This window comes from Mandrillus leucophaeus, unplaced genomic scaffold (assembly GCF_000951045.1).
Source record: "Mandrillus leucophaeus isolate KB7577 unplaced genomic scaffold, Mleu.le_1.0 Scaffold19, whole genome shotgun sequence".
Lineage (NCBI taxonomy): Eukaryota > Metazoa > Chordata > Mammalia > Primates > Cercopithecidae > Mandrillus > Mandrillus leucophaeus.
In genome coordinates, this window is record NW_012101920.1 from 2,693,537 (window position 1) to 2,720,632 (window position 27,096).

Consider the following 27,096-nt stretch of genomic DNA (forward strand, 5'->3'; position numbering starts at 1 on the left):
TTTGAGACGGAGTCTCGCTCTTGTCGCCCAGGCTGGAGTGCACTGGCGCAATTTCAGCTCACTGCAACCTTTGCCTCCCAGGTTCAAGCAATTTCTCATGCTTTAGCCTCTTAACTAGGACCACAGGTGTTTACCACCACACCCAGCTCATTTTTGTATTTTTAGTAGAGATGGGGTTTCACCATGTTGGCCAGGCTGGTCTCAAACTCTTGGTTTCAAGCGATCCACCTGCCTTGGCCTTCCGAAGTGCTGGGATTACAGGCTAAGTCACGTGCTGCCTTAAGATTGTGTTTATAAGCCAGGCATGATGGCTTGACACTCGGGAGGCTGAGAGCTGCAGGATGAGTTGAGCCCAGGGGTTCAAGGCTGCAGTGAGCCGTGATTGCACCACTGCACTCCAGCCTGGGTGAAAGAGTGAGAGCCCATCTCAAAAAAAAAAAAAAAAAGAAAGAAAAAAGAAAGAAGACTAAAAAGTTAAACAAAATGAGAAACCAGAAACACAATAAACACTAAAACTCAAGATTGCAAAACACCAAATCTATATTTACACTTCCACATATAATAACATAACTTTAAGCTGAAATATATCATAAATAAAACAAGTAATGTCTACTGTTTGACAACTTAAGTATCAACAATTAAAATAAATCAAACTGGAATGAAATAAATACATAAACAAAATCCAACGAATTGTACCTCTATTATATGTACTGTTGTCTCAAAGAAAAAAAAAACATATAAAACCAGTAGTATACCAATAGTTAATACTGATGGACACAAAAACATATTTTGAAGTACAAAGGGCTGTAGGAAAATAATTGGTATTTTCATACATTCAGAAATGTGGTTAAAAAGAGAAATCCGAAAGCCCAAAAAATTCCAGCATAACACAAATTGACTTGTTTTCAAATAGATTTGGTGATTCTTTTTTTTAAATACAGGTTTAAATTCCAGCCCTCTATTATCACATACCCCCTTTTAAGATTTATGGTTCTAGTTCAAGCTCTCTGTAACACTCATTGGATTAGGCAAAGATTGAGTCAATCATCTTGCAAATGTGTTAATCTTCAAAAATAGGCTATAAAAGTGCAAAACTATGAAAACAAAAATCTAGATTATGTACATATGGCTCAGCTTGTGAACAGGAAAAAAGGTCAATAGTGTACACTTTCCTGATACAAAGCACTTCATTGCAATGCCAGCAGACTGATCTCAAATTACTTCTCCCTTGTAACACAGGAGCTAAGACTTCTATCAAGGAGGACATCTTACGTTGCATAATTTAAAAAGAAAAAAAAAAAATCTTCTAGGACTTTACCCTTGCTCTATGGAGAACAGCGAGGCCAGAAAAATGAACAGTGCAAATTTATTTTTGAAAAAGTTTCTTAATAAAATATTTTGTGGTCACTACGCCCATGTACTAATAAACTCAGCCATGGACGGCACATTAAAGAACAAAAGTTTAAAATATCTAGGAAGCCAGCTGGTGGCCATCTTCTCTAAAACCCAAATTGCATGTGCACTGAGAAAAATGCTACTGCTTCATAACAACCAAAAATGGGAAGATAACTGAGGTCTAGAAACAGATTTCCTCTTTCTAGACTCCCAGGAGGCTCGGCCAGCAGTTCCTTATTCAGAATCAATGTGTCTATAATCAACTCTAGTATGTCCACAGTTCACCCAAATGCCAGATACATTAAGACTACCAAATGCAAACCTAAAATGTTTCCCCAAAAATTTCCCTTAAAACTGTTCCCCAATATCTGCAATTCACAGGTATAATTTACCATTTTTGTTTTTATATACTAATTTAGGCCCCCCCCAATGAATCTTCCAACAAAAGTGATTAATTTGATAGAAACAAATATAAATAACTGCACATACAGTTTCTTATGTTTACACACTGTGTGGCTGTTCTACAGGGAAAACGCTTCTCTGTAGACACACACTCTTAAAAATCCTACGAGCCATCCCATGCCCCTCAGTCAAGGATTCTGGAGGTTCCAGGACAATCGGAGAGGCGAGGAAGAAGGTGTCTTCCCCAGCTGAGATGCTGAAAGTTGCAATAAAATGCTGCCAACTTCCAAATGGCTGACTCAATATCTGCAGCACATATCATAGAGGGTCAATACTTCCATTAACAATTTTAAGACAACAATAGATTTCGGAGGATTCAACATAATACAAAATCATTGGCAGTTTAAAAAAAAACATACATTTTAAATGAAAGAGCACAATAGCAGAAACTGCTCCAAGTGATGAGCTGTATTAGAGAAAAGGAATACACACAGTATTTGAACAAGCAGGTTTACAACTTAAGATATTTACAGATTTTTACCTGAGGTGCAAGCATTATATACTTTTCCCCCATCCCACCCCACCCAAATGATTTCTTTTCAGCAGCGCTCAAGTATGCAAAAATTCCACTTCTTATTTGGTCGATTCTAAAAAAAATATTATTCAGGGACAAAATAGAGATTTCCAGTCCCCATGTATGTAGGTTCCAACTGTTCCAACTAGTTTTTATTGCTATTTGGTACAAAAGTTAACAGAACAACTTTACAAAACTGTAGTGTTCCTTGCAGATTCCTTATATGTTTTATGTACAGTACAATCACAGCTTATTTCAGTAGCTTTCACCATTCGCTTCTCAAAGGATGAAGTAAAATTTAATTTCATGGAGAGTAAGCACTGACATCCACCAAGACCTAAGGGAAAAAAATTTTTTAATGATTAAGATCAAAAATGAATACAGTTTAGAAAATTATTTCCTTAAAAGAGTATAATAAATAGAAACAAATTGACTTAGAAATGCAATGGGTTCTGTTTGTTTTTGAGATGGAGTCTCGCTCTGTCGCCCAGGCTGGAGTGCAGCGGCACAATCTTGGCTCACTGCAACCTCCACCTCCCAGGTTCAAGCAATTCTCCTGCCTCAGCCTCCAAAGCAGCTGGGACTACAGGCATGCGCCACCACACCCAGCTAATTTTTTTGTATTTTTAGTAGAGACGGGTTTCACCATGTTGGCCAGGCTGGTCTTGAACTCCTGACTTCAAGTGATTCGCCCACCTCGGCCTCCCAAAGTGCTGGGATTACAGGCATGAACCACTGCGCCCGACCCTGGGTTCTATTTAAGTTCAACTTTTGCCATGAAAGTATCAGGAGAATAACTAATTAGATAATGCTGCAAACTTTGGAGCTACTTTTAGTAATTTAACTGAGATGACTTAACCAAGAATCAGAATTGAGTAAAAGGCAATTGCCATGCACAAGAAAATCCCAGCTACTCAGGAGGCTATGGTGGGAGGACTGCTTGAGTCCAGGAGTTTGAGGCTGCAGTGAGCCAAGATCGCACCACCGCACTCCAGACCGTGTCTCAAACAAACAAAACCAGTACGTGAGCTGGTCCTTAGGATCAGAAAGAAGAGGTTGAAAAGCAAAGACAGTGCAGGCAGGTAGCTCTCCAGCTGAAGGAAACACAAGCAGAGAAGCTCAGAGCTCCTAGAGAGACACCAGCTCCAGATAAAGGAGCATGGCCGTTTGCTACTACTTATCAGTTGTAATGGATGTTGCAAGTAACCTGCTACTAAAATCTGCTCCTTATAATTCATAAGTTATTTTTATGTTTTAATATAGAGTGGACTGAATCTTAATTCTGTGATGACAAAGCTTTACTCCCTCGTGTTCTTCAGCTATTATCCTAAGTAGGAGAAAAGGCTGCAGAACTGTATAAGGCTCATGTTGCCCAGAGAGAACATCATCTCGGTTCCCATGTAAGTCCCAGTGAAAATATGACAGAAATTCCATCCTGGACCACGAGCATCCTTTCATCTTTGTATCCTAGCAGTCAGCAGGCACTCGGTAAAGAGGTTGCTCAATGAATATACAGTGATGGTTTTACGGGACAAGAGTTATCTGAGAAATAACTAAATCTGCCCGTGAGCCCCAAGCTGTCCATTTAATCTTCTTGTTGAATGAGTCATAGTATAACCTGTACACAGACATCACACCTTCTGCCCAAGCTAATTAACTAAATATAAACTAACAACACAACACATGTAATTCTGATACTACTACTTGAGCCTTATGGGACGGGAGTGCACTACCATCAGACCGTTAACATGTGAACCGCATGCTCACATATACTTGCTCCTGTCCCAGTTCTCCTCCAACAGATAAGGACTTGCCAAGTCTTTGAACAAGCTCTTAACCTAGAACACTGGGCACAGAACCTGGATCTTTGCAGACCTAGGACAAAAACCAGGCTCCTGCCTCTCACAGGCAAGAGGGAGGCTTTGAGCAAACTGCATAATCCACGCCTTGGTCTCATCTGAAAAGCATGCACGATACCTCCTAATGCTAGGTCACCAACTTTTTCTGTAAAGGGCCAGATGGTAAACAGTTTCAGCTTTGCAGGCCACATGGTCTGTCACAACTGCCCGACTGCTGCTGCAGCAAGGAGGTAGCTACAGACCGTATGTTAACAGATGGGCATGGTCATGTTCCAATAAAACTTTATTGATGACGATGGGTGAAAAGCTAGTTTGCTCATCCCTTACCTAAGCCCTCTGCTGCAACAGAATTAAATGAAATCTTGATTATAAAACACTTCATTCAATGCCTAGCACAAAGTAAATGCTCAGTAAATTCCAGTCACCATGACTGTTTTTCCCATTATTTTCACTAATATCCAAAGATCCTGAGGACTGTAATTTTAAACACCTAAAAAAAACCAAAATCAAACTTAAAAACAATTTTGTTACCTTATATTAGACAAGTTAACTTTATTTCCAATCAAGTAAACTCAATCCCCACCCCCTCTTTTTTTTAAGACGGAGTCTTGCTCTGTCACCCAGGATAGACCGCAGTGGCACAATCTGCCATCTGCAACCTCCGCCTCCTGGGTTGTTGGAGTGATTCTCCTGCCTCAGCTTTCTGAGTAGCTGCGACTACAGGCACCCGCCACCACACCCGGCTACATTTGTGTATTTTTAGTACAGACAGGGGTTTCAGCATGTTGGCCAAGCTGGTCTCAAATGCTTGACCTCAGGTGATCTGCCTGCCCTGACCTCCCAAATGGCCACCGCGCTCAGCCAATTCAGTGTGTTTAATTGAAACGTATGCTCACCTTTTTTCCCCCAAATTAGTGAATCAAGTTTTTTTGTCATTTGGTCGATAATGTGCATTCCCAATAAAATTCTCATAGTTTCTCTTTTGTACCATGCTGTTAGATAAGTGTTGATATGACACAGGCCTTTTTCCTGATTGGGAAAAAAAAAAAAAACTATTTAGAGTTAAGGTCAAACAATTAGGTAAGATGTGTATAGGTTGTTGGAAGTCAATTTTCAAAATTCCTGACACTGATAATGTAATCACAACACAGAAGTCACATAGTGGCATGCGCGTTTTCAGTTACAGCTGAATTGTGTTTATGACACTTGTTAGCACAAATGTGGCTGATGTCACTAAAACTAAAATTGTCTGTCACTAGAAAGAATTAAAAAGCCAGAAAAAAATTGTATCACAAAATACTTGAAACCTATATGCATCATGAACCAAACTATGTAAGTGTTGCTTTTTTTTTTTTTTTTTTTTTAAATCATTTAAAAGGGGATTTGTCAGCCTGGGCAACATGGAGAGACCTCTTTTCTACTAAAAATAAAGAAGTAGCTTGGTATGGTGGCATGCACCTTTAGTCCCAGCTACTCAGAAGGCTGAGACGGAAGGACGGAAGGATTGCTTGAGCCCCGGAGGTAAAGGCTGCAGGGAGCTATGATTGCACCACTGCACTCCAACCTGGGCAACAGAGTGTGACCCTGTCTCAAAGAGGGGGCGGGGGGAGAAAAAAAAGGAAGATCTGACTTGCAACACACAGAGCCTTTTCCCTCTTTAGGACAAAGTTTTGATTCCCATCCATTTTAAGCACCATGGGGGGAAAATGAACCTTTTTAACCAAAAGGCAGTAAAAATTACTATTTCATCACAATTTTTATAAAATCTACTGAAGTGTGTGAAAGCAATTGTTTTTTAATTTGCTATCTCTACCGAACCAATCAGCATCAAGCAAATCTTGATAGAGTGTTGTCACCACACAGAAGCCTCAGTTTGAAACTAACACAAACTGAAATGTGTAAAACCAACTGTCTCCTTGGGGAGCACAAACCAGTAGAGCCTCTATCTGATAAAGGAAGGCACTGTGGTTTCATCAAGTTTGCCAAGGGGAAGATGTCCCTGGGACACTGAGCTCCTTTTTTACACATACAGGTATGTGCCAGACGCCTGTACGAAGTGACGCCACCACGACACGTTTCCATGGGGAAAACCCCAGTCATCTACGAGGTCAACAATTTACTTACAGGGGAAATAAGGCTGGTTTTAAATTTATACAGTTGTCTCTAAGTAGCCGAAGGGCACTGGCTCCAGGACCACCCACCCCCCGCCCCTGCCCCACCGCCAACAGATACCAAAATCTATGGATGCTCACTCAGGTCCCGAATATAAAAGTGTCTTATTTGCAGTATTCATAGTATTTATAGTACAATTTTTTTTTTTTTTTTGAGATGCAGCCTCGCTCTGTCCCCCAGGCTGGAGTGCAATAGCACAATCTCAGCTCACCGCAACCTCCGCCTCCTGGGTTTCAAGTGATTCTCCTACCTCAGCCTCCCGACTAGCTGGGATTCCAGGTATGTGCCACCACACCCATCTAATTTTGTATTTTTAGCAGAGATGAAGTCTCTCCATGTTGGTTAGGCTGGTTCCCAAAGTCCTGGGATTACAGGCGTGAGCCACCACGCCCGGCCTTGTAGTACTATTAATTTGTAGTATTCGTAGTGTAACCTATGCACATCCTCGCATATACCTTTTTTTTTTTTTTTTTGAGACAGAGTCTCGCTCTTTAGCCCACGCTGGAGTGCAGTGGCACAATCTACACTTACTCACTGCAACCTCTGCATCCCTGGTTCCAAGCAACTCTCATGCCTAAGCCTCCCAAATAGCTCAGATTATAGGTGCCCACCACCACACCCAGCCAATTTTTTATTTTTAGTAGAGACGGGTTTTCGCCAATGTTGGCCAGGCTGGTCTCAGATTCCTGGCCTCAATAGAGCTGCCCACGTCCACCTCAGCCTCCCAAAGTGCTGGGATTACAGATGTGAGCCACCACATCCAGCCCCTCCCATATACTTTAAATCATCTCTACATTGCCGGGCATGGTGGCTCATACCTGTAATCCCAGCACTTTGTGAAGGTGAAACGGGTGGATCACCTAAGGTCGGGAGTTCGAGGCCAGCCTAACCAACATGGTGAAATGCCGTCTCTACTAAAAATACAAAACTTAGTCTGGCGTGGTGGCGGGTGCCTGTATCCAAACTACTTGGGAGGCCGAGGCCGGAGAACTGCTTGGACCCGGGAGGTGGAGGCTGCAGTGAACTGAGATCACGCCACTGCACTCCAGCCTGGGCAACAGAGCGAGACTCCATCTCAAAAAAAAAAAAAAAAAAATCATCTCCTTCATTATTTACAACACCTAATACGAAGTAAATGCTATGTAAACAGTTGTTACACTGTATTATCTAGGTAACGTGGACAAAAGAAGGAAATCCGCAGATGTTCAGTACAGATGCAACCATCCCATTTTCCCCTCCAATATTTCAGTCCCACAGTTGGTTGAATCCACTGAGGCACAACCCAAGGATATGGAGGGCTGATGACATTTAACAGCATAACGGTTCACAAGACCATTTAACTGGAACTTCTTACGCTTTCTGCTCTTGCCAGGTCAAAGGTCCTCACGTGGTCCTTACTGGGCGCCCCCCCGCCCCCCAATTCTGCCCTGTGTGGGAAGCATGTGACTTGACATGTACGTATAAAACGTGGTTTCTGCTCTTAAGAAGTTTACAGGCCAGCAGGGAGTGGTAAAATACCCAAGGAAGAACCCCCAGGCTGGGCGTGGTGGCTCACACCTGTAATCCCAGTACTTTGGGAGGCCGAGGCCGAGGCCGGCGCATCGCCTGAGGTCAGGAGTTCAAGACCAGCCTGGCCCACACGCTGAAACTCTGTCTCTACTAAAAATATAAGAATTAGCTGGGCATGGTGGCACGTACCTGTAACCCCAGCTATTCAGGAGACTGAGGCTGGAGAATCGCTTGAACCCTGGAGGAGGTGGTTGCAGCAAACCGAGATCGCGCCACTGCACTCCAGCCTGGGCAACAAGAGCGAAACTCGCCTCAAGAAAACAAAACAAAAAAAACCCACAACTCCAGGTGGACTGGCAGTGACTACTGAGCACGCCATAAATGTGCAAAGGAAGAAAAGGGGCTGCGATGAAGTGAGGCAAGCTGGGGCCTAAATTGGCTGCATCTGGAATTTCAACAGCAAGACAAGAATGGACTAGATAGACCAGTGTTCTCACCCGCTGTTTCCATGATCACTCCCACAACAGAAAAATAAAATGAACAAGAAAAATTACTCAAGAATAAGGCTGGGTATGGTGGCTCATGCCTGTGATCCTGGCATTCTGGGAGGCTGAGGCAGGAGGACCACTTGAGGCCAGTGGTTTCAGACCAGCCTGGGCAACAAAGCAAATCCCTGTCTCACAAAAAAATAAATTTAAGTTAGCCAAGCGTGGTGGAGTACATCTAGCGTCTCAGACACTTGGAAGGCCAACACAGGAGGATCACCTGAGGCCGGGAGTTCAAGACCAGCCTGGGCAACTCCATCTCTACAAGAAAAATTTAACAATCAGCTGTGCATGGTAGCAGCACAGTCTCAGCTACTTGGGAAGCTGAGGCAGGAGGATCTCTTGAATCCAGGAATTCCGGACTACAGTAAGCTATGATTACACCACTGCACTCCAACCTGGATGACGGAGCAAGACGCTTTCTCTAAAAATAAAATAAGACTAAACAAATAAAAAGAATAAAATATTCAGGGTGAGAGTTACACCCACAAAGTAAGCTTTGGAGGACCACAAACCACTGCCGTATCTAAGAATGCTTCTCTCCGTGACCCCCAAGAACTCTGTGCTGCCCACCCCCAACCCTTGGGAGTGGTACCATCTCCATTGAGAATGCATGGATTAGCTGTTAGTCACCGTAGGCATCAGTGCCATTTAAACACGACACCCCTCACGCAATACCTTCTAACGTCGAGCTGGATGCTGGACTACTAGCAGGCACACAAGTGTAAAGCGGCCCGGAGCCACCGTAGGGCTTCTGAACCGTCAGCACATTTGGAGAATCGACCTCGCTGGAGCTCAGGAACCTCGGTTTGGGAGGCAGCGCTGGCGACGGATACACGCAGTCCTGCGGTAACAGTGAGGTGATGCCTCTGACCATATGGTACTTGGGAAGGTCATAGCCTCTTCTGTAATTGGCCCCAGGCTGGTCAGCATCAAGGGCAACCACGGTGGACTTCAGTCTTTTTGGAAGGGGTTCACCAAATTCTGCTGCAGTGTTGCTGGCACCCCGATTACAGAAATAGTCTCTTCCTGGAGGTGCCCACGGGCTGTCATTCTTGGGAGGGTAGTCGATGGAACCATTGATGTTACTGCTGCCGAGGGTGGGCTGAGAAGGAGCTACTGGGAGAGGTTTCAATTTTGTCTCAGGTCTTTTTGTCTTATCCGGTGCAGGGGAAACACTGGTTTTAGGAAACATCTCAGATTGCTGTTGTCTGGTGGCGGCCCCTTGGACCCCCACATTCTGCTGTGGTCTGTGGGACTTCAGGTTACTTGGGGCTAAAGTGCTAGAGTCTATCCCTGAAGTCAGAGGGGCCTTGCCTGGCCCAGGAGGGCTCTGCTTCCCCTTCGCAGATGGCAGGGATTTGGACTGCGCTGGGAAAGCAGACTTCGGCTTGGGTTTACAGAAACTAGAGAGGGGAGGCACATCTTTTCCCAGCAACGCTGGCGGGCACCCGGTACGTCGACTTCTAAGTGAGGACTTGTTTCGACAGTTTTTATGAACGTCAGGATTGTATTTATGCTCCAGTCTCTGGTGCATCATTAAAACTTCTGGATAAAATGTCTTGAAGGTACAAAATGGACAGGTGATACTTGGAATTAAACTTTTGCCCAAAGAAATTGCCGGGCAATTGTGAAGCGCCCCCAGGGATAAATTTAAAGGTTTTTCGTGACAATCCACACTAGGCCTGTATCTGCAGTCAGCTGCAGTCTCCGTTTGCTTCTCTTTGGGGTTAACTTCAAGGTTATGGGTGGTACTGCTGTCCAGAGGAGGAGTAACATCGGCCTTGGTTCTACAGATGAGGTTATTTGCCTGAGTTTCAACTGCTGATCTCTTTTTTAACAGGTCCAGGTAAGCAGGGGTAGGGATTTTATTCACTTTATCAGCACTGTCATCAGCTGCATTTTTATGGAAATCCTGAGTATCTTTGTGTGCTGGTGAGAGGACAGCGCTGCCCAGAACATTCTGAAAAACAGAAGGCATCTCCTTAAGCTGCTTTGCAGGTGGACTGCCTGTAACATCTTTGGCACCATCAAAAAATCTTTTCAAATTTTTGGTTTGCGCACTGTCAGCGGTTAATAGTGCATCTTCAGTGTCCTGATTTTTACCATCGTTCTTGGCTTCAGCAGCAACATCGGCTTGTTTCTCCTTGTGGTGTCTCTCCAAGTGATACCTCAGAGACGTCTTCTGGGCTGCAGCATATTCACAAAATTCACATTTGTATGGTTTTTCACCTAAGGCAAGAAATGGCACTTTATTATAGAAGTGTATGAAAAGCACTGAAATACAGCAAAGGGCTATTTACTGAGAAAACAGGCTTCTTTCCTCCATTTGCTTTCTCTATCTGCTATCACCTAGTATTTCTCATCAGTTCTTTATCACCCTTACTGTAACGAATATTTGAAATTGTGAATACCTATCTTCAGTAGAAAAATTAACAGCAACACTTCTAACTCATTTAATCTTCCTAACAGCCCTAGGGAAATAGGTATTATTCCACTTTTACAGTGAAGAAAAACTAAAAGCACAAAAAGGTTAAATAACTTGCCCAAGGGTGCACAGATAGTAAGTGGAAGAGATGAAATTTCAAATCTACGCAGCCTCCTACACCATGATGTCATAGCTCCTTTCACAATCTCAAGACGACTAAATAGATTCTCATTTCATTCTCAATCATAAAGACATAAGATGCAGCATTTTAAAATATTGTAGTTTTAATAAGATGAGAGTCAGGATATAGCAGTCATAAACTAAACAAATGAACTTTGTCCAGGCACGGTGGCTCACGCCTGTAATCCCAATGGGTGGATCACTTGAGGTCAGGAGTTCGAAACCAGTCTGGCCAGCATGGTGAAATCCCATCTCTACTAAAAATACAGAAATTAGCCGGGTGTGGTGCCAGACGCCTGTAATCCCAGCTACTGGGGAGACTGAGGCAGAAGTATCGCTTGAACCAGGGAGGCGGAGGCTGCAGTGAGCCGAGATTGCACCACTGCACTCCAGCCTAGGTGACAGAGCAAGACTCCATCTCAAAAGACAAAAAAGAAATGAACTTCAAATAAGAACAATGGCTCAAGTTACAATGGCACTAAAAAAATAGTAATAACCGCTGTAATCAACACGCTACATATTTATCCTTAAGCTAGTCCAAGGATCTGGCAGAGTATGCAGAGTATCTGAACACCACCACCAAAAAATCAGAGATAACTACATAATTTTTAACTAAAGCATGGTTAAAAATATAAAAGTTCTTTACCTGTATGCGTTCTGAGATGAATATTGAGGTAATAATTTGAACGGAAAAACTTTCCACAATAACTACACTCTCTTGAAGATGTAAGATGCTTTATTTTTCCTCCATCATCATTTTTATCTTAAAGGAAAAACAGAAACATTTATATAAAAAGGTAGCTGAAGTACGGGAATAAGGCATGCTGACTTAAATGTTCTTGACAAACATTTTTGGAAAGCATGAAAAAATTCTTTAATATAATATCGGGTTAGAAAAGGCTAGACACACACCAAATGCTGTTTTGAGGTTGTCTGAAGTTTCAGAGTGTTGTGACGTGGTTTTGTTTTTTTTTTCTGGGTACAGCAGAGTACACTATTAAAGATTCAGTTCTTTGTTTGCCTTAATCACAAGAAAGATCATTTAATAGACCGAACTGCCCGGACAGCTTCCGGTTCTCAGTATCTCTGTGGGCAGGCAGGATCTGGCAAACTGAAGGTGGACACACATACTGGCAGGAAAAATGATCTTCTTCAGAATCATTCAGAAAAATGAGCCAATTACAAACCACCAACCACCATGGGAAAAATAAGCCGTTTAAGGGTAAGATTAAACAAGTGACCACTAGAGGGCAGCAAGCACAACTTAATCTTCAACAGAAAAGAAAGTTTGGCATCGGGCAAGCACCTAGGAAAGTTTGTCAAAATTTAGCAAAGTTTTGGAAAGCAGGCTGTATTGTCCACAAACACTCATGTGGGCGAAACAGATCTGACGAATGAAAACCTGTCCCTAAATGACACAGTGTTTGGCTTCAGTCTCTGCAGGACAATAGGACAATGTGTCTCACGTGCATCAGTGAAGTCCACTCGAAGGAGGACAGAACTTCAAACACACACCAGCCCTCCAAAAGACTGAGAGGTGCCGCCGTTAAAATACCACCCCCAACACACATGAATGTTTAACTTTTAAGTAAATGTCCCCTTACTGTAGATCATATGACTATCCACCTGTAAGACAGACACACCCTTGATCTATAGTCTAAAGAAAGACTTAAAAAAAATTTACCTGATCTTCTTAAATCTTAAAAAAAGCCAGGGTGATAGTACAGTATGATAAATCTAGACTACTAAGATAATATAAGTTTAGAAAAATCAATTCCCCAAAAACAGAATGGCCAGCTTTTTTTTCTTACAATCATACCCAAACTAGCTGGATTTATAACTGGGTGTTGTTGCAATTTCCGACTCCCAACTATGTGTCAGGATTTATGGTATGTTGCGTCATATCCAAAAAGCTATGAAATGCCTTTTCTTTAGAACAAAGGACATGACATTTCCACATCTACCTGATTCCTGCTCTTTCAAGCATCACTTCTGACTTTACAGTTATATTTTTTAAAGGACTGTGATCTTTTTACAAATAGACTGTTCAAATTGTCCTTGGGAGGTGGAAGACAAGGGTCAATGAACCATTTTGCAAACAGGGAAACAGTGGCAAAGAAAGGTTAAGCAACTCATAATTGGTCACAAAACAATGCAGTGGTAGAACGGGAACTCAGTGCCAAGCTGTGGTGCTTCCACCCACAGCCAGGCATTCGGTCCTGCCTGATGATCTAGCCCATGTTTTCCACACCACCTACCAGTAACCGGTCTTTTCATTTCTTTCAGGGCACTGGGGCATCTCACAAGGCCCCTACAACAGTACCGGCACTAGCAGAAACCACTTCGCTAACTGGAGTCTGTGTTTAAAGCCTCTTTTTATGATGCCAGTAAGACATCAGATTTGTAGTATGCTAAGTGCTAGGTTTCCTGTGTCCCAGGAAACTCAAAAACATTCTAAAGATGTGATATACAGACTACAGTTCTCATGTCAATCACATGATCAGAAAAGGAACTGGCACTGCCTGAAGAGCAGGTGAAGGACGAGTCTGATCAACTGTGTGGGCAAATTCACCGTGGGTCTCATATACACAGTTCTCCAAAGAATTCACACACACAGCCAAGTTACACTGAGAGGAGGAGGCACTTGTTTGAACCGAGGACCACTTTAATAAAGGCTTCCCCAAGACCAATTCATGTTCTCATCATTCACTTGTCAATTATGGCCTGCCCATCAGGGGTCTTTTCCAACTGTTTTAAGCAGCAGGATCCTCTATTCAAACAAAATCGTGAACTCTGATAGGAGAAGCTCTGGCTACAATGAGGATGGGCACAACTCCAAACACAGGTGGAATCCTCTGCCCTAGATAACGCCCACCAAGGTTCAGGAATATTATGTGAGCATGCCTTCAGTGATCGCCTTCTGTTTCTATAAATGCCATTAGTACACTGAAAATTTTGCTGAGCAAATGAGCTTTCTTAAAAACGTCTTGGTGTGCCCACATTCCTTGTATTTTATGACAAATCATTTGGGTTCTTGAAGTACCTATTAATGGATACCAGCTTGCCAGAAAGAATGGATAGGGTTTCGGACAGCACCAAATGGCTGCCCAAGTAATATTCCTGGCTCTAGTTGATCATCACTCTCAGTACCTTTTATGACCACTGGAAATTCACTACAGATAAGATCAGGAACACCAGAAAACCTTAGGTGAAGGCTAGGGTCTCTCAATGATGAAACTATTGATACTTGGGACCAGATAATTCTTTGATGATGGGGCTGTCCTGTGCGTTGTACCATACTGAGCAGTGTCCCTGGCCTCTGCCCACTGGATGCCAGTAGGCACACAAGCACACGTGCATGCACACACCCCCACACACAGTATAACAACCAAAATGCCTCCAGACATTGCCAGGATACTGACTGGGAGCAAAATCATCCCAGTTAAGAAGCAGTGCATTTATTTGGACTGGATGTACAAGTTATTTAAAAAAAAAAAAAAAAAAAAAAAAACACCATGTTTTGTGAGCAAAACGTTCAACATTTAAAAAAAAAAACACACAAGATTTTCAGAACAAGGAGACCTTTTAACTCAACCCTGTTATTACAGAAATGAGAAAATTAAGGCCCCGAGAAGTTAAATGGTTTACACAGAGTGATACCAAAAAGAGCCTGGATTTGACTCTGGCTCTCCAAACTCCATTCCTGGCCAGCGTTGTCTAGAGATGGGAAGAGAGGGGGAGACAGACAGACAGACAGACAGACACAGGCAGAAGAGCAGGGGAGGGAGACAGGGCAGCTTACCCAGATGGATTCCTTCGGGAAGCCCATCCTCAGATCCGTCTTCAGAACCACCTTCCCCTCGATCCACGGCTCCATTTTCATCCAGAGGGGTGGCGAGGTCAGGAGAGCATGTCCCCGGCTGCCTCCCGTCCACAGACATGGTGGGCGACTCCGCGCCAGCCCTCCGGTCCTTCTTGTGGACCCTCGAGTGCAAGACCAGCTGGTGGTAGGTTCTGAAAGCTTTGCCGCACTCGGAGCAGTGCGTGGGCTTCTCCTTGCTGCTGGTGGGTAACTTGGGATCCGCGTCCACGGAGGGCGCGTCACCGTTGGAGTGTCTGCACTTCTCTTTCTCTTGCGAGAGGCCTGTACAACTGCCCTTATTTTCTCCAAGCTCCTTCTCGGAACTCGAATCATCGTTGTCGGTGCTCCCTTCTTGTCCCGATTCCTTCACTTCTTCTTGGCAAATGGCAACTTTTCCTTTGGTAGCCAGCTGCCAAGCCTGGAAGGTGGTGAACGGATCGAGCTGAGGTATGCATTTGACAAGCTTCTTCCCCGTGTCAGTGTGAGATTTTGGTCTCAAGCTGAACAACCGCAGGAAGTCTTCCCTGGAGGACGGCATTCCTTCTTGTGGAGAGTCTGTCTGCGTGCTGCTGGTACCGGGAGCAGTTTTTTTGGTGTGCACCTTGCTGTGCTCAATTAGATTTTCTTTATTTGTAAATAGGAAGCCACAAACCATGCAGATTTTGTAAGGAGAGGGGATGCGCTCAGCCGCGTGCACCTGGACGACCTCGTTGATCGTCGCGGGACAATCCAAGCCTTGCTGCAGTTTGCTCCTGGCCCCTGATTTGCCATTATGTGTCCGCATGTGATTTTTAAGAAACCAAGGCTCCTTGAATCTTCTTCCGCACATGTTACACCCGTAAGTGAAAGAATCTTTGTGTGTCCTCATGTGGATCTCAACATCAAAAGCCACTCTAAATGTCTGCCCGCATACCTCACAGCTAAATTCTTCATTTTCCTTGCAATTCTTTTCCTTGGGAGGTTCTGTTCGTACTTGACTTTTATCAAGCGGACTAAGATACTCTGCTTCAACCCGCAGAACTGCTGGTTCACAAAGGGTAGGCCGGTGTTGCATTAAGACGTGTTTATTAAGGTCTTCCGAATGTGTGAAGGTCTGGCTGCAGAACATGCAATCCAAGGGCATATACCCCTCTATTTGGATGACATTTTTCTCTTGCGTAGCTCGGAATGGAACAACAGCGGTCCCTTTCATTGACATGGCGTCCTCCATCTCCATCTGACTGCCAAGAGAGCTGCCAATCACTTCTGGCCCATCCATGTACATCAAGAGGGATTGAGTTGGCATGTTTCCTGTCACTTTCGATTGCATATAATCTCAAAGTTCCCTTGGGGAATTTCTGGAGTTGGAATAAGGCCACTTGTAAGACTTGTCACTCACCCCTCTAACAGCCCTGGGCTTCAAAAACCAGAACAAATATTTATTATAAAAGTTCAAAAGAAAGTGTCTAGTCCTCTAACTTCTTCGGAACTTTTAGGAAGCTCAGTGGTGGTGTCACTGGTTCTTTCCACAAACAAGGCATACAGACTCCCCAATGCTTTGATTCAAATATGAATCAGCACAAAGCATGAGTTCTCTTTGTCTCCATTGAATGAGTGTTTCAATTGAGCAAGAAGTCAATCCCAGCAACCTGGAGACAAGGGATTTCCAAACCCTAGAGGAAAAAAAACAGAAACGGTTAGCTACACTCGGAGCAGAGAGAAGGCTGGTGTGGGTGAGTCAGACGGTCTTTTCCGTGCAGCAGAGAAGATACCTAATTCAATTGCCTCACTTTTAACTAATATATACAGCATCCTGTTAAACATGCTTGTTAATTAAATCACTGGCATTTTATCCAGTCAGTACACTTATTAAATCAGAATTCCATCCAGTTAAAATCCAGTTTAAATCAGTGCTTTACTGACTTAAATCTAAAATGTCAAGTTTTAGGTCAGAAATGGTTAAATTCAGCTGAACACATTTTAAATGTCACTAAGATGCACATGTGGATGCCATCAACAGCCTTCCTAAATCTAAAGACTGTAAGAACTGTGAAAATTAAGATGAAAAAATTTAGTAAACTAAAAAATTTTAAATCTAGTGTATATAAAACAATTTAAAATGTTTTGTATACAAGCAAATCTGCATTCAAGAAATCTAAGTGCCCAAACACACCCTCAGAGATTGCACATACAGAGATCAACAAAATAAGCACAGAAATACAGAAACTTTTCCTAAAATCCCCATTCAAGAAATATGAAACACCTCAGAACGGTCACTCATCTTGGGCAGGGGAACCCTGATATATTTTGGTTCACTGTATATTCCAAACCTCAATCCACTGTTCAAATCCCGGCTTGCTTTCAACAACTTTCTGCCTTCAACAAGCACTGGGTGGGGCTTCCTAGTCCAAACAACAAATAGGGAAAGACATACACAAAGCTCCTTTGTGAATGTATAGATTTAAAACAAAATCCTCAAACAGGGCTGCTTCAACAGGGCTTAGTCTTTCATCAGAAAATGGGTCCTCGTTTTTTAATCTACCTTTCACATCATGCACAGGCCAGGTGGAAAATTACTTTATTTAGCTCTGCTGCTTCTGGTTTAGAAGCTAATTTTTCACTCCTGGAGAAGAATTAACTTCTAAAGCCAATACCCTCGGCCTTTACGGCAAACATTGGATACGCATTGTTTTTAAATAGTCCCAACTACTTAAAACTTAAGTCAGTTAATTCCACCCAAGAAAATCAAAAGGGATGCAAACTACTCCCAACAAAGTAACCATAAAAAACAAAAACATACTTTATTTTCCTCCCTCTCTCTACTTCCTTAAAGAGTAAGGAGGGCCTGTAGGCTCAGAGAAGGCAAGGAAACATCTCCTTTACACTCTGAAATAAATTCTCATACTCCTTGTTATCTTTAGTTTTGAATAAACTAGATCTTTAACATTAAGCTTTTCTAAATAAGACTGCAGATCAAGGATTAGGGTAAAAGAAAGAATGTCCTGAAGTCTTTTCTTTGTTGCAATCACAATGGAGGATCAACACATGGGCTGGTGACCAGCTTGGTGTGATATAATAGAACACACCAGAGACCCCAGTTCTAGTCACAACCTTCAAGCTGTCACTGCCACATACCACCTCCTTCTATTATGTATTTAATGCAGTTGGTTAAACTATAGGATGGCCTTTACAGTTCCAATATTCTGTGATTCTGGGGATAGATCTACACACTGAAAAGAATATTCAATTACTCTGCTAATCAGAATGTGAAGTGATATTTGGACATGAGTCTGACAACTTAGGTTTCTATACATAGAAGTTTAAGTTTCATTTGCTTATTCAACAAGTATTTAGTGAATGCCAGCATCCCAGGCAATATTTTAACTGAATAACAGCACATACCCTAGAAAAACAGTTATCAAACTCTGACAACGTTTTCCCTGGCCAAGAACAAAGACTCATTTATTTGAGGTCATTCCTACTTTTAGATGCTAAAATACGCTTATTTTTCAAAAAATCAAATAGTGGCAATAGGCAATAGTGGAGTTTTTTTTGTTTTTTTTGTTTTTTTTTTTTAATGTCCTTATTTAGCAAAATGAAAGTTAGGTGAGAATTTGGGGGAAAAAAAAATCTAAGTTAGCCCCTATGTCAGCTCTCAACATTATTACTGTATTTTAGAAACTTGACTAATATGTGAAACTGTAATTTTGGGGAACTCCACTTCTCTACTGACATCCTTTCCAAAAACAGACACCAGCTCTACACTCAGTCTCGGGATCAGAAATAAGACGTGAGGCCGGGCACAATGGCTCACGCCTGTAATCCCAATGCTTTGGGAGGCTGAGGTGGGTGGATCACTTCAGGCCAGGAGTTGGAGACCAGCCTGGCCAACATGGTGAAACCCCTTATCTGCTAAAAATACAAAAATTAGCTGGGCATGGTGATACACACCTGTAATCCCAGCTACCTGGGAATCACTTGAACCCAGGAGGTGGAGGTTACAGTGAGCCAAGATCGCACCACTGCATTCCAGCCTGGACAACAGAGCAAGACTTTGTCTCCCCCCCCAAAAAAAAAAAAAGAAAAGAAACACAATGGAGTGTAACTTTATTATTTCCCACTCAGGGAAACAGCATAACTTACTGAAAACATTTACTAATAGAAGAATGTTTTGGTTCCAATTCTCAATTATCTGAAGTTACCATCACTCTCCACCCAAGACCTTGTAGGATATTTCACTGCAGTGAAGGACAATGAAGGAGGTTCAGTGGGAAACGATCTAAGAAGAGAGGAAGCTTCCACTTTGCCTGGGAGGGTGAACAGCCTGGGAGACCTGGAGATGAGGGCAGGCATTCTAGGCCAAGGGGTCTTCCTGTGTGGTCAGATGGGGAAGGAAACCCTCCTGGCAAAACAGCAGCAATTCTTTCTCCAGGGAAGCTTCTGAGACAGACTCTGACAATCAATTGTGCCTAACTGTCCTAAGCTCCCAGGGTCACAGGAATCCTTAGGCACCCCAAAGGTGCCATCCCTGAGTGCCCAGCACACCCTACCCCCAAAGCATTGTGACAGCTCAGGGATGACTCCCTCTGAACTTCTGTCCAGATCTAAAACCATCATGTTTGCTTGTAACTGTCTTTTTCGAAAAGTAACACCTCAGGACCAAGACTCTGTTGCCTTGTCCACTGCTGCCCCCAATGCCTGGAACAAGGTGCTGGACACAGGGTCAGCCACTCAACACACAGCTGGTGAATAAACGTCATGGAATTAGCATACGTGTAGAATCAGTACACACATGTTTGGCCACAGTCACTAACCGTAACTGATCAGAAATTAAAATTAACTTGCATATTCATCAAAACTTCTACATGGCTATCAGTGGCTGCCATCTAATTGCCATTCTGCAACTTCAAGAGTGCAATTTCAAGAGTGTAATAAAAAAAATTGCATTAAACACACCATAAAGTTGATCAGCACAAGCAAAAAAAAAACTGCACCATTTGAATTTATACTCACTCCACTTATGACCCTCCAAAACAAAAATGCTGGGCATCCTAGGGCTATCTCTGACAGCAAATGCCTTCAGCTCTTGGACTTAGAAACTGTAACATACTGGACAGAACACTTCCTTAAAGTCTAAAACAATGAATAATTTTAAACCAGCTTTACATCGATTAAAACCAATTTGCTAATCAGTAACCAAAGTGGTTGTAACAATAAAGACGTTAATAACGGAATACAGCAAAATAGAAATTCTAATCTACTAACAGCAAATCACCATTCCAATTGAATGGGGTGTGTGCACAAACATAAGCCTTCCCAGAAGCCTCCAGCTCTCCACACTCCTGCACACATAAGGCAGCAGTAAACTGATGGCACTGCTGATAGAGTCAATTGTCTTTCTTGACAAAGAACTGAAGGGGAAAAGGAGGATATTATAATCCAACACTACAATCTAAATGCTTCTAATTTGCAAGGAAGTGAGCATTATGAACACACTAAGCTTACTGAAAAGTACTTCACAAAAATGTTTTCCAATGTTTAAAACCATTTTAAAATCTTTACTCCAGTAAACGACAGAACTTAACCTTAACTCAAATACCCCCTAACACCTAAGGCAAGTGGCTATGCAGTATAGCCATATTTTGAGAAAATACTAGGGTTTAATTTATATTGGGATTATTTAAGTAGACACTTTTACAATTTGCCAGAGCATAATCTTTGAAATCCAGTAGGAACCATATTGCTAGAAAAGGCTGGACTAGAAATGTGATGTTCTTCAGATCACTAATTACACACTGATTTGTGACTAAAGCTACCACTACCTGTAGATCTTGAAATTAGCAAATACGACACATTATACACTGCTTAATAAAAACCACAGTAATCTGTGCTTAAGTACAACTAATTAGGTACAACAGCCACTTTGCTGACAATTACTGTAACTTGGGAATATTTTTCTTTACATCCAGATGTACTCAAACTGTTAACTTTTAGAAACAGCACAGCTTCTTTGTTTCGGCTTAACAGGTTATCTTACCTTGTTGATATGAAATATGTATCTACCATAATATGAAGCAATAAGGTATTCAAAGTCCTCAAAAACACAGAAAAATCATATTTATACACAATCTGTCATACTGCTAATAAAGCTACTTTTTCCCGAGTTACTGAAGTGTCCAAATCAGGAGTTATTAAAAAATTCAACTTAAATATCTATTCTCTGGCCGATGCATTTGTACCCTGAAAACTACAAAATTGAATCTTTAAGACCTGGCTAGAAGTTTACACTTTTTCTGAAAGTTTTCCCTCTGGATTTTACACACAGTATTTTTTCTTCATCTGACAAGTGAAGAAAACTCTGTAGAGCCGTCTACTAACAATCAAAAAGCTACAGGGTTTTTTTATTTTTTATTTTTAATGCTCTAAATTCTTCAACACTGTTTCAAGGAAATTACTAGGGGTCACACCCATGAGGCTAAATGGTCAACCCAACGTTCCTAATATAGCTGTGGAAAGATGCTTCCAAGTTAAGCAAAAGAAAAAGATTGGAATATTCAAAGTTTTTATTTAAGGTTACAACCTCAACTCTTCAAACTTGGGAAGCTCGTAAAGGAAGTAACTTCATTTTGCTGAAATTGTTCAAAAATTACCAATTATAACTAGGATTAGAGATCAAAGTACTATAAAAATATAATCATATAGCATATTTGAGTGTCATTAACTAGAAACTGCCTGATTCATCATAAAATCAGTTAAGGTCAGTTAAGGGATCTTAATAAGAACTTAAAGTATAACATAGTAGCTTTAGTTTCAATATTAACAGGTACTGTCATCTCCAAAGTAGTTTTTAAAAACATACTGATCTGAAAAAAAGTTATAAGGAAAGTGAATTTTTAAAAACTTTAATTAAGCAAGATTAAGCATTGCTATCCATTTCTCCTATTACTACTGCTTAACCAGTACAATCTTGTATCTGTAAAAATTTGACAGGCCTAACTGCACCAAAAAGATTTCAGCAAATTAATAAACTGTTAATAAACTGTTCTATCTTTACCTGTACTAACTCTCTGCAATGAAAACACTGAACGTGAGTGTATTACACACATATATATACACACACATACACACACACAAATAACTATGCCCATGACTAGACCACTACACCATACAGCTTTTTCCAGTGAGCGCTCTGAATTAAACACAATTCAAGTAACCTAGCTAAATACAAGCTTAGGCAATGCCTTTTAAGGCATAACATCTTTCTTCTGCAAGATTTAAATATTCCCATCCTATCTTTTGTTGACTACATACTAAAGTTGTGTATCTGGCTCTTTTCAGTCACCTGTTTGCTTTCAAAATCAAGGGGAAAAGTCTCCTTTCAATTAATAATACAATCACTGTTCAGTAGACTTATAAACTGAAAATATATATATATTGATTACAAAAGAAGGAAACACACTTCTTCAGTATAACTGAGATGCTTTATGTTATCCTTATTTGATACACGTAGAAGTATTATTCCTAAGGTTGATTCAAGAAATGTCTAGAGTCTACATTTCCGGTCCATTTAACTATATTTTAAATTTCAAAGGTTTCCAGACACACCCGAAAATAATGGAACACCAATACAGAAACACTACACGAATCCGTTAAAAACCTAGCTTCTGAGTCTAGGGGAGCTTTTCCATAGGAAGTATAGGCATGTGGAGGTCAGAAACAAGTTTTGTAAAGCTTAATAAGAACAAAGGCTAAGTAAGGAATCCAACTAACTCTCATACAACTTCTTCAGCTGTCTTTTCAGGTTTAGTAATTTTATTTCTCAACTTTATCATAAAATTACCAAACTGTCCCCAAATTTCCAGTAACTCAGTTATGCTGATACCCTGGGCAGGAAGTAATGGAGATGTTCAGAACAGTCAGTCAACAAATGTTCAAATGGAAAGCATTCCAACGTTAAATATAAAAGGGTAATATGTGGCGGCAGCTGGCTAGCAGGGGCTTCCCCCCTATTTATCTGGAAGATAGATGTGTACAAGAATTGAGCATGTCATCGTGAGCTGCAGATTTTAGGAAAGAATGGTCCCTGTTCTTCTACTTCCTTCAAGTCAGATTTCTATCTGCCCTCGTGGTCTAAATTCAAAAACCTTTGCCCCAGATACCACTGCAAATTTGTCTGTTATTACTGGTTGGGGAAAAATAACCCAGTTCACCTTACTCCAAAAACATGAGCATTTCAGGAAAGTTTTTATACTGCCTCTAAAATGAGGCCCTTAAGTGATATTCAATAATCAGGCTTCCTTCACCCGAATTTAAGAAATTTCCTGCCGTCTTTGTGTAATACATTTTTTCTTCCACGTGCATTTAAACTAGTTAACACCCCTCCCCGCCAAAATCTGGAGATGAGGTGTGCGGATCAAGACCCCCCCCCAACCCTGCCATTGTCTCAAGTTTAATTTACATGCTGTAACCAAACCCTTCACTCTTTAGAATATTTAACAAGATTGAGATTCCTTTAATTCCATTTTGGTAGCTGTTCTGTAAATACCTTTCAGGTTTTTTATTTTTTAATATCCCAGTAATCTAAAAACTAATTCTGTATATTTCAATTGTAGTAACTGGATTTAAAATCTTATTACATTTATTAGTGCAATACTCAAGTTTATGCAACTCTCTCATGTTTTTCATTCCTACTTTCTAATTCTAAGGCTTGAAAACAGCCATTGCTCAGTCCTTCAGCTTCACCTTCCCAATTCATTCATTAAACATTCTGCTCAGGGATTAAACTGAAATGGGAAATTAGGAATGAACCATTTAAAATAAATCATACCCAGCAACCTCAAAATCTGTAACATACAGGCCATACGGGCATACAGGAGATGGGACAATTTGAATTTTTTTTTAAGCAAATGGAAACAAAGCTTCATATAAAACATAAAAAGGGTCCAATCATTTACTTTCAAATAGCGTCAGATAAAAGTAGCTCCTTTTTTAAAGTGCCACCTTTGAGGCAGTCAAGAGTCATTAAAACTACTCCAAAGTTCTTACCAACCAATATCATGCTTGTGACAACTGTGAGAAAAGAATGTAATTTTATAAAGTGGGAAAACAGCACATCTTCTGGGACCCCCGAGGCTCTAATCAGGCATCTCAGAATTAGGAGTGCTCCAGGGTTGGGAAATGGCTACCCTGCTGTGGCGAAAACATGCCATTTCATAATAAATGTTGTTAAGAGAGAAAAAAGTGATTAGCATGTATCTGCAATGAGGAGATAGAAGGACTTAGTCATTGCCAGGCCATTATATTCCTTAATTATTTCATCAGTTTATAAGTGACTTGATGATTAAGTCTTATTTTCAGATTTCCTCCAAAACAAGTCCACTGGAAGGGGATTAGGAGCTCCTACTCCTCCCTGAAGTTTTCCTGCCAAAAATGGAGGCTTACAAAGAAAATGCAAATTTACCCCCACCTTAAAAGTAAAGGCAGTCAAAGTCAAAACCTTCACTGCTCCTCCTTCCTCCCCTACTACCTGGAAAAAAATTTTGACCTATTACCAAAATAGATTCCTCAGGGTAAAGGGGAGAAAAGTTTTCTACACATTTTTTCTAAGTGGTGTATTAGTTCCTTTTTCTGAGTAAGAAGTGAAAGGGAATAGGAACCCAACAGAACTGCTAAACTTCGATCTCACAAGTTATTAAAAAACAGCAAAGGTCAAACTGCAAAGCGTTAGGAAAGTGTTGTGAAGACAAAAAGATTAAAAGAAGTGGGACACTGAAGAAAAAAGTGTGTGTCCTTCACCAATAAAAGTCATATCTTGTCCTCTACTTCCTCCTTCTGTAGGCAAATAAAGACACAATTCTATCTAAAGGACTAGCTTTCCTCATCACGCCAAATAATTAAAATTCCAAACAAACAGATTATTAATCCTATTCTAACAATTAAAATAAATTATAAATCTGCCTTGTAACTACTGACAACTGAATTTTAAGTAAGTCACTGCCTCTTGAATTTAATCCTTATATAACCGATTAAAAATGGCAGCAACATCAGGGTTAGGAAACAAAACAAATCGAAACACTATTAGTCTCTGGAACACTGAACAAAACAGTATCTAAAATAAATATGACTTCTCAGAAGGAAAAAAGTTATCTACCATTAAGGGGACACACCTTAAAAGTTCTTAGCACACATTAACTAAGCAAGCACAAACTAGTGGCTTGCCTGTTATATTTTCAGAGAGAAAGAAATGAGGTTATTCCTCTACACTTGTCACTGCAGACACATAAAGGCTTTTAGAAACTACATCTATTACTCAATGTCTAAGTATCATAAAACTTAGCATTTTAATTCTGGATATCAGTCAAGAAAGAACATCCATTTCAGGGGAAAAAAGTACAGTAAAATAAGAATATTGTAAATGTCCTTCTTGACATATACAAAAGAGAAGGTAAAAGGCCTCCTAAGACCCCTACCTAGTGGCCAGGCCTGGACGGCAGCTGTTGCTACCTCGCCTTTTCTTTTGTTGAGCTTAATCTCATGTCAAGTCATTCAACCAACTCAAAAGCGATGAAGACATAATTGAATCAACCTGAACTAAATCAGACCTAGGCTTCTTAAAACATACAGCTTAATGCTTCCAAACGATCTAGAAAACTAAGAAACCTAGCTACGCTGTAGGACATACGGTGGCCAATAATACAGGACCCCCAAACTGGCCAATGAACAACTGCAACCGCCATTTACTTCCTCTGTGTTTAGGAATGTTCAACGCTTCAAGCCCCATAGGCTGATTCAAGAAGATAAACTGAGGCTCAAGGAATTTCGAAGTGGAACAATACACCAAAGCCTTAAACCTGAAATGACTATCCTTTTCTGGGGCGGGGGGGGGCGGGGAGAATAGAAAAAGAGAAAAGACTTTCTGGGGCTCCCAGGGTGGCCCGGATGCCAGGGTCCCAGAAGGGGCCTTTTCTAGCTCCTGTAACTAAACCTGGCGGAAAACTCCCCGCCTGCTCACCCCACCCCCACCCCACCCGCCCAAGAATGCGCCTTCCCGTCTTCGGTGGCCCTACCCAGAATCCCAAAATGTGAGTTCCAACCGGGGCCCTGAACGTCTTCCCAAATCCCCGGGATCCAGGTTCCGGCTGCGCGCCCCGCGTGCCGGGTCTAGCCCCTCGGGCGGGACCGCCCAGGCGGCCCCAAATCCAGCCTCCTGAGCCCCCCAGCAGCGCCCTCCGCCCCTCCACCATCCCGTCCCGCTCGCAGTCCGGGCCAAATCGAGAGACAAGAGGGCTGTGCATCTGAAACTGAGCGGTTTCACCACTCGGCACCTCCTGGCAGAAACTTCCCTTTAAAAAAAAAAAAAAAGGAGCACCACTTTTGGGCCAGCATTTCAATCCTTCCTGCCCTTTAGAGCTCCCAGTTCTGCTTCCAGCTGGCTTTGGGTGTTCCACTACAATTGAGTTGTAAAGACATTAAGTGTTTTATACAACATTAAGACTTACATAAAAATCTTTAAAATTAAAGGGAAAAAAAGCCATCTTATCGCACACATTCAGGAAACGCAGCCCGTGCATCCCTGCTCAGGGATGAGCAGACGCCCCGAGACTCCCGGGGACAGATTTTTGGGCACCCGAGGGAATCACCGGGGCGCGCGTCGGGGTCCGCGGCGAGGCCCAGCCCCTCCCGCAGTCCCTTAGACGCGCCCTCCGCCCGGCCCGTGTGGACCGTCCCGGCCATTGTTTGCGGGGGATGCCCGTCCGGACGCATTGTTTTGGCCGTTTCCAACTTGCCCCGGCCCCTCCCGGGCATCGCGGGGGACCCCACGCCGACGTACCCTCTCCGCCCGCGCCCCAAGGGCCGAGTGGGCAAATTGGGAGACCCGCCCCGAGGGGCGACGCAACTTTTCGGAACAACCCCCTACCGCCCACCCCCGCAGCCCCCGGACCCCTGCTCCCGGCGGAGATTCTGGGGACACCGCACCCCAAGCCCTTCTGAATCGTGCGGCGTGAGTGTGACGGCCAAGAGCGGATGCAGTCCGGAATCGCCCGCACCTTCCCGCGGGCGGAAACGCCGGAGCCGGCTGGGGAGGGGGCGCCCTAGAGGAGCGGATAGAAAGCTGAGGCGGGGAACTGGGGTCATCCTGGGGGGGACAAGACAACGAGCCGGGCGCCTCGGGGGCGGCGCGGGAGCCTCCG

The 27,096-nt window shown here is 42.4% G+C and overlaps 1 protein-coding gene across 1 annotated transcript in view; it reads right to left on the minus strand.

Annotated features, from left to right (window-relative positions):
• Positions 1-522: 522 nt before the first annotated feature.
• The window catches only part of ZNF217 (zinc finger protein 217), a 41,370-nt gene continuing 14,796 nt past the window's right edge, over positions 523-27,096 (minus strand). The window contains exons 4-7 of the mRNA XM_011978121.1: positions 14,867-16,578; positions 11,711-11,827; positions 9,135-10,688; positions 523-2,708 (exon numbers count right to left, since the gene is read on the minus strand). Coding sequence (XP_011833511.1) covers positions 2,560-2,708; positions 9,135-10,688; positions 11,711-11,827; positions 14,867-16,235 — 3,189 coding nt within the window. The 5' untranslated portion in view covers positions 16,236-16,578 and the 3' untranslated portion in view covers positions 523-2,559. The remainder of the gene's footprint in view (positions 2,709-9,134; positions 10,689-11,710; positions 11,828-14,866; positions 16,579-27,096) is intronic.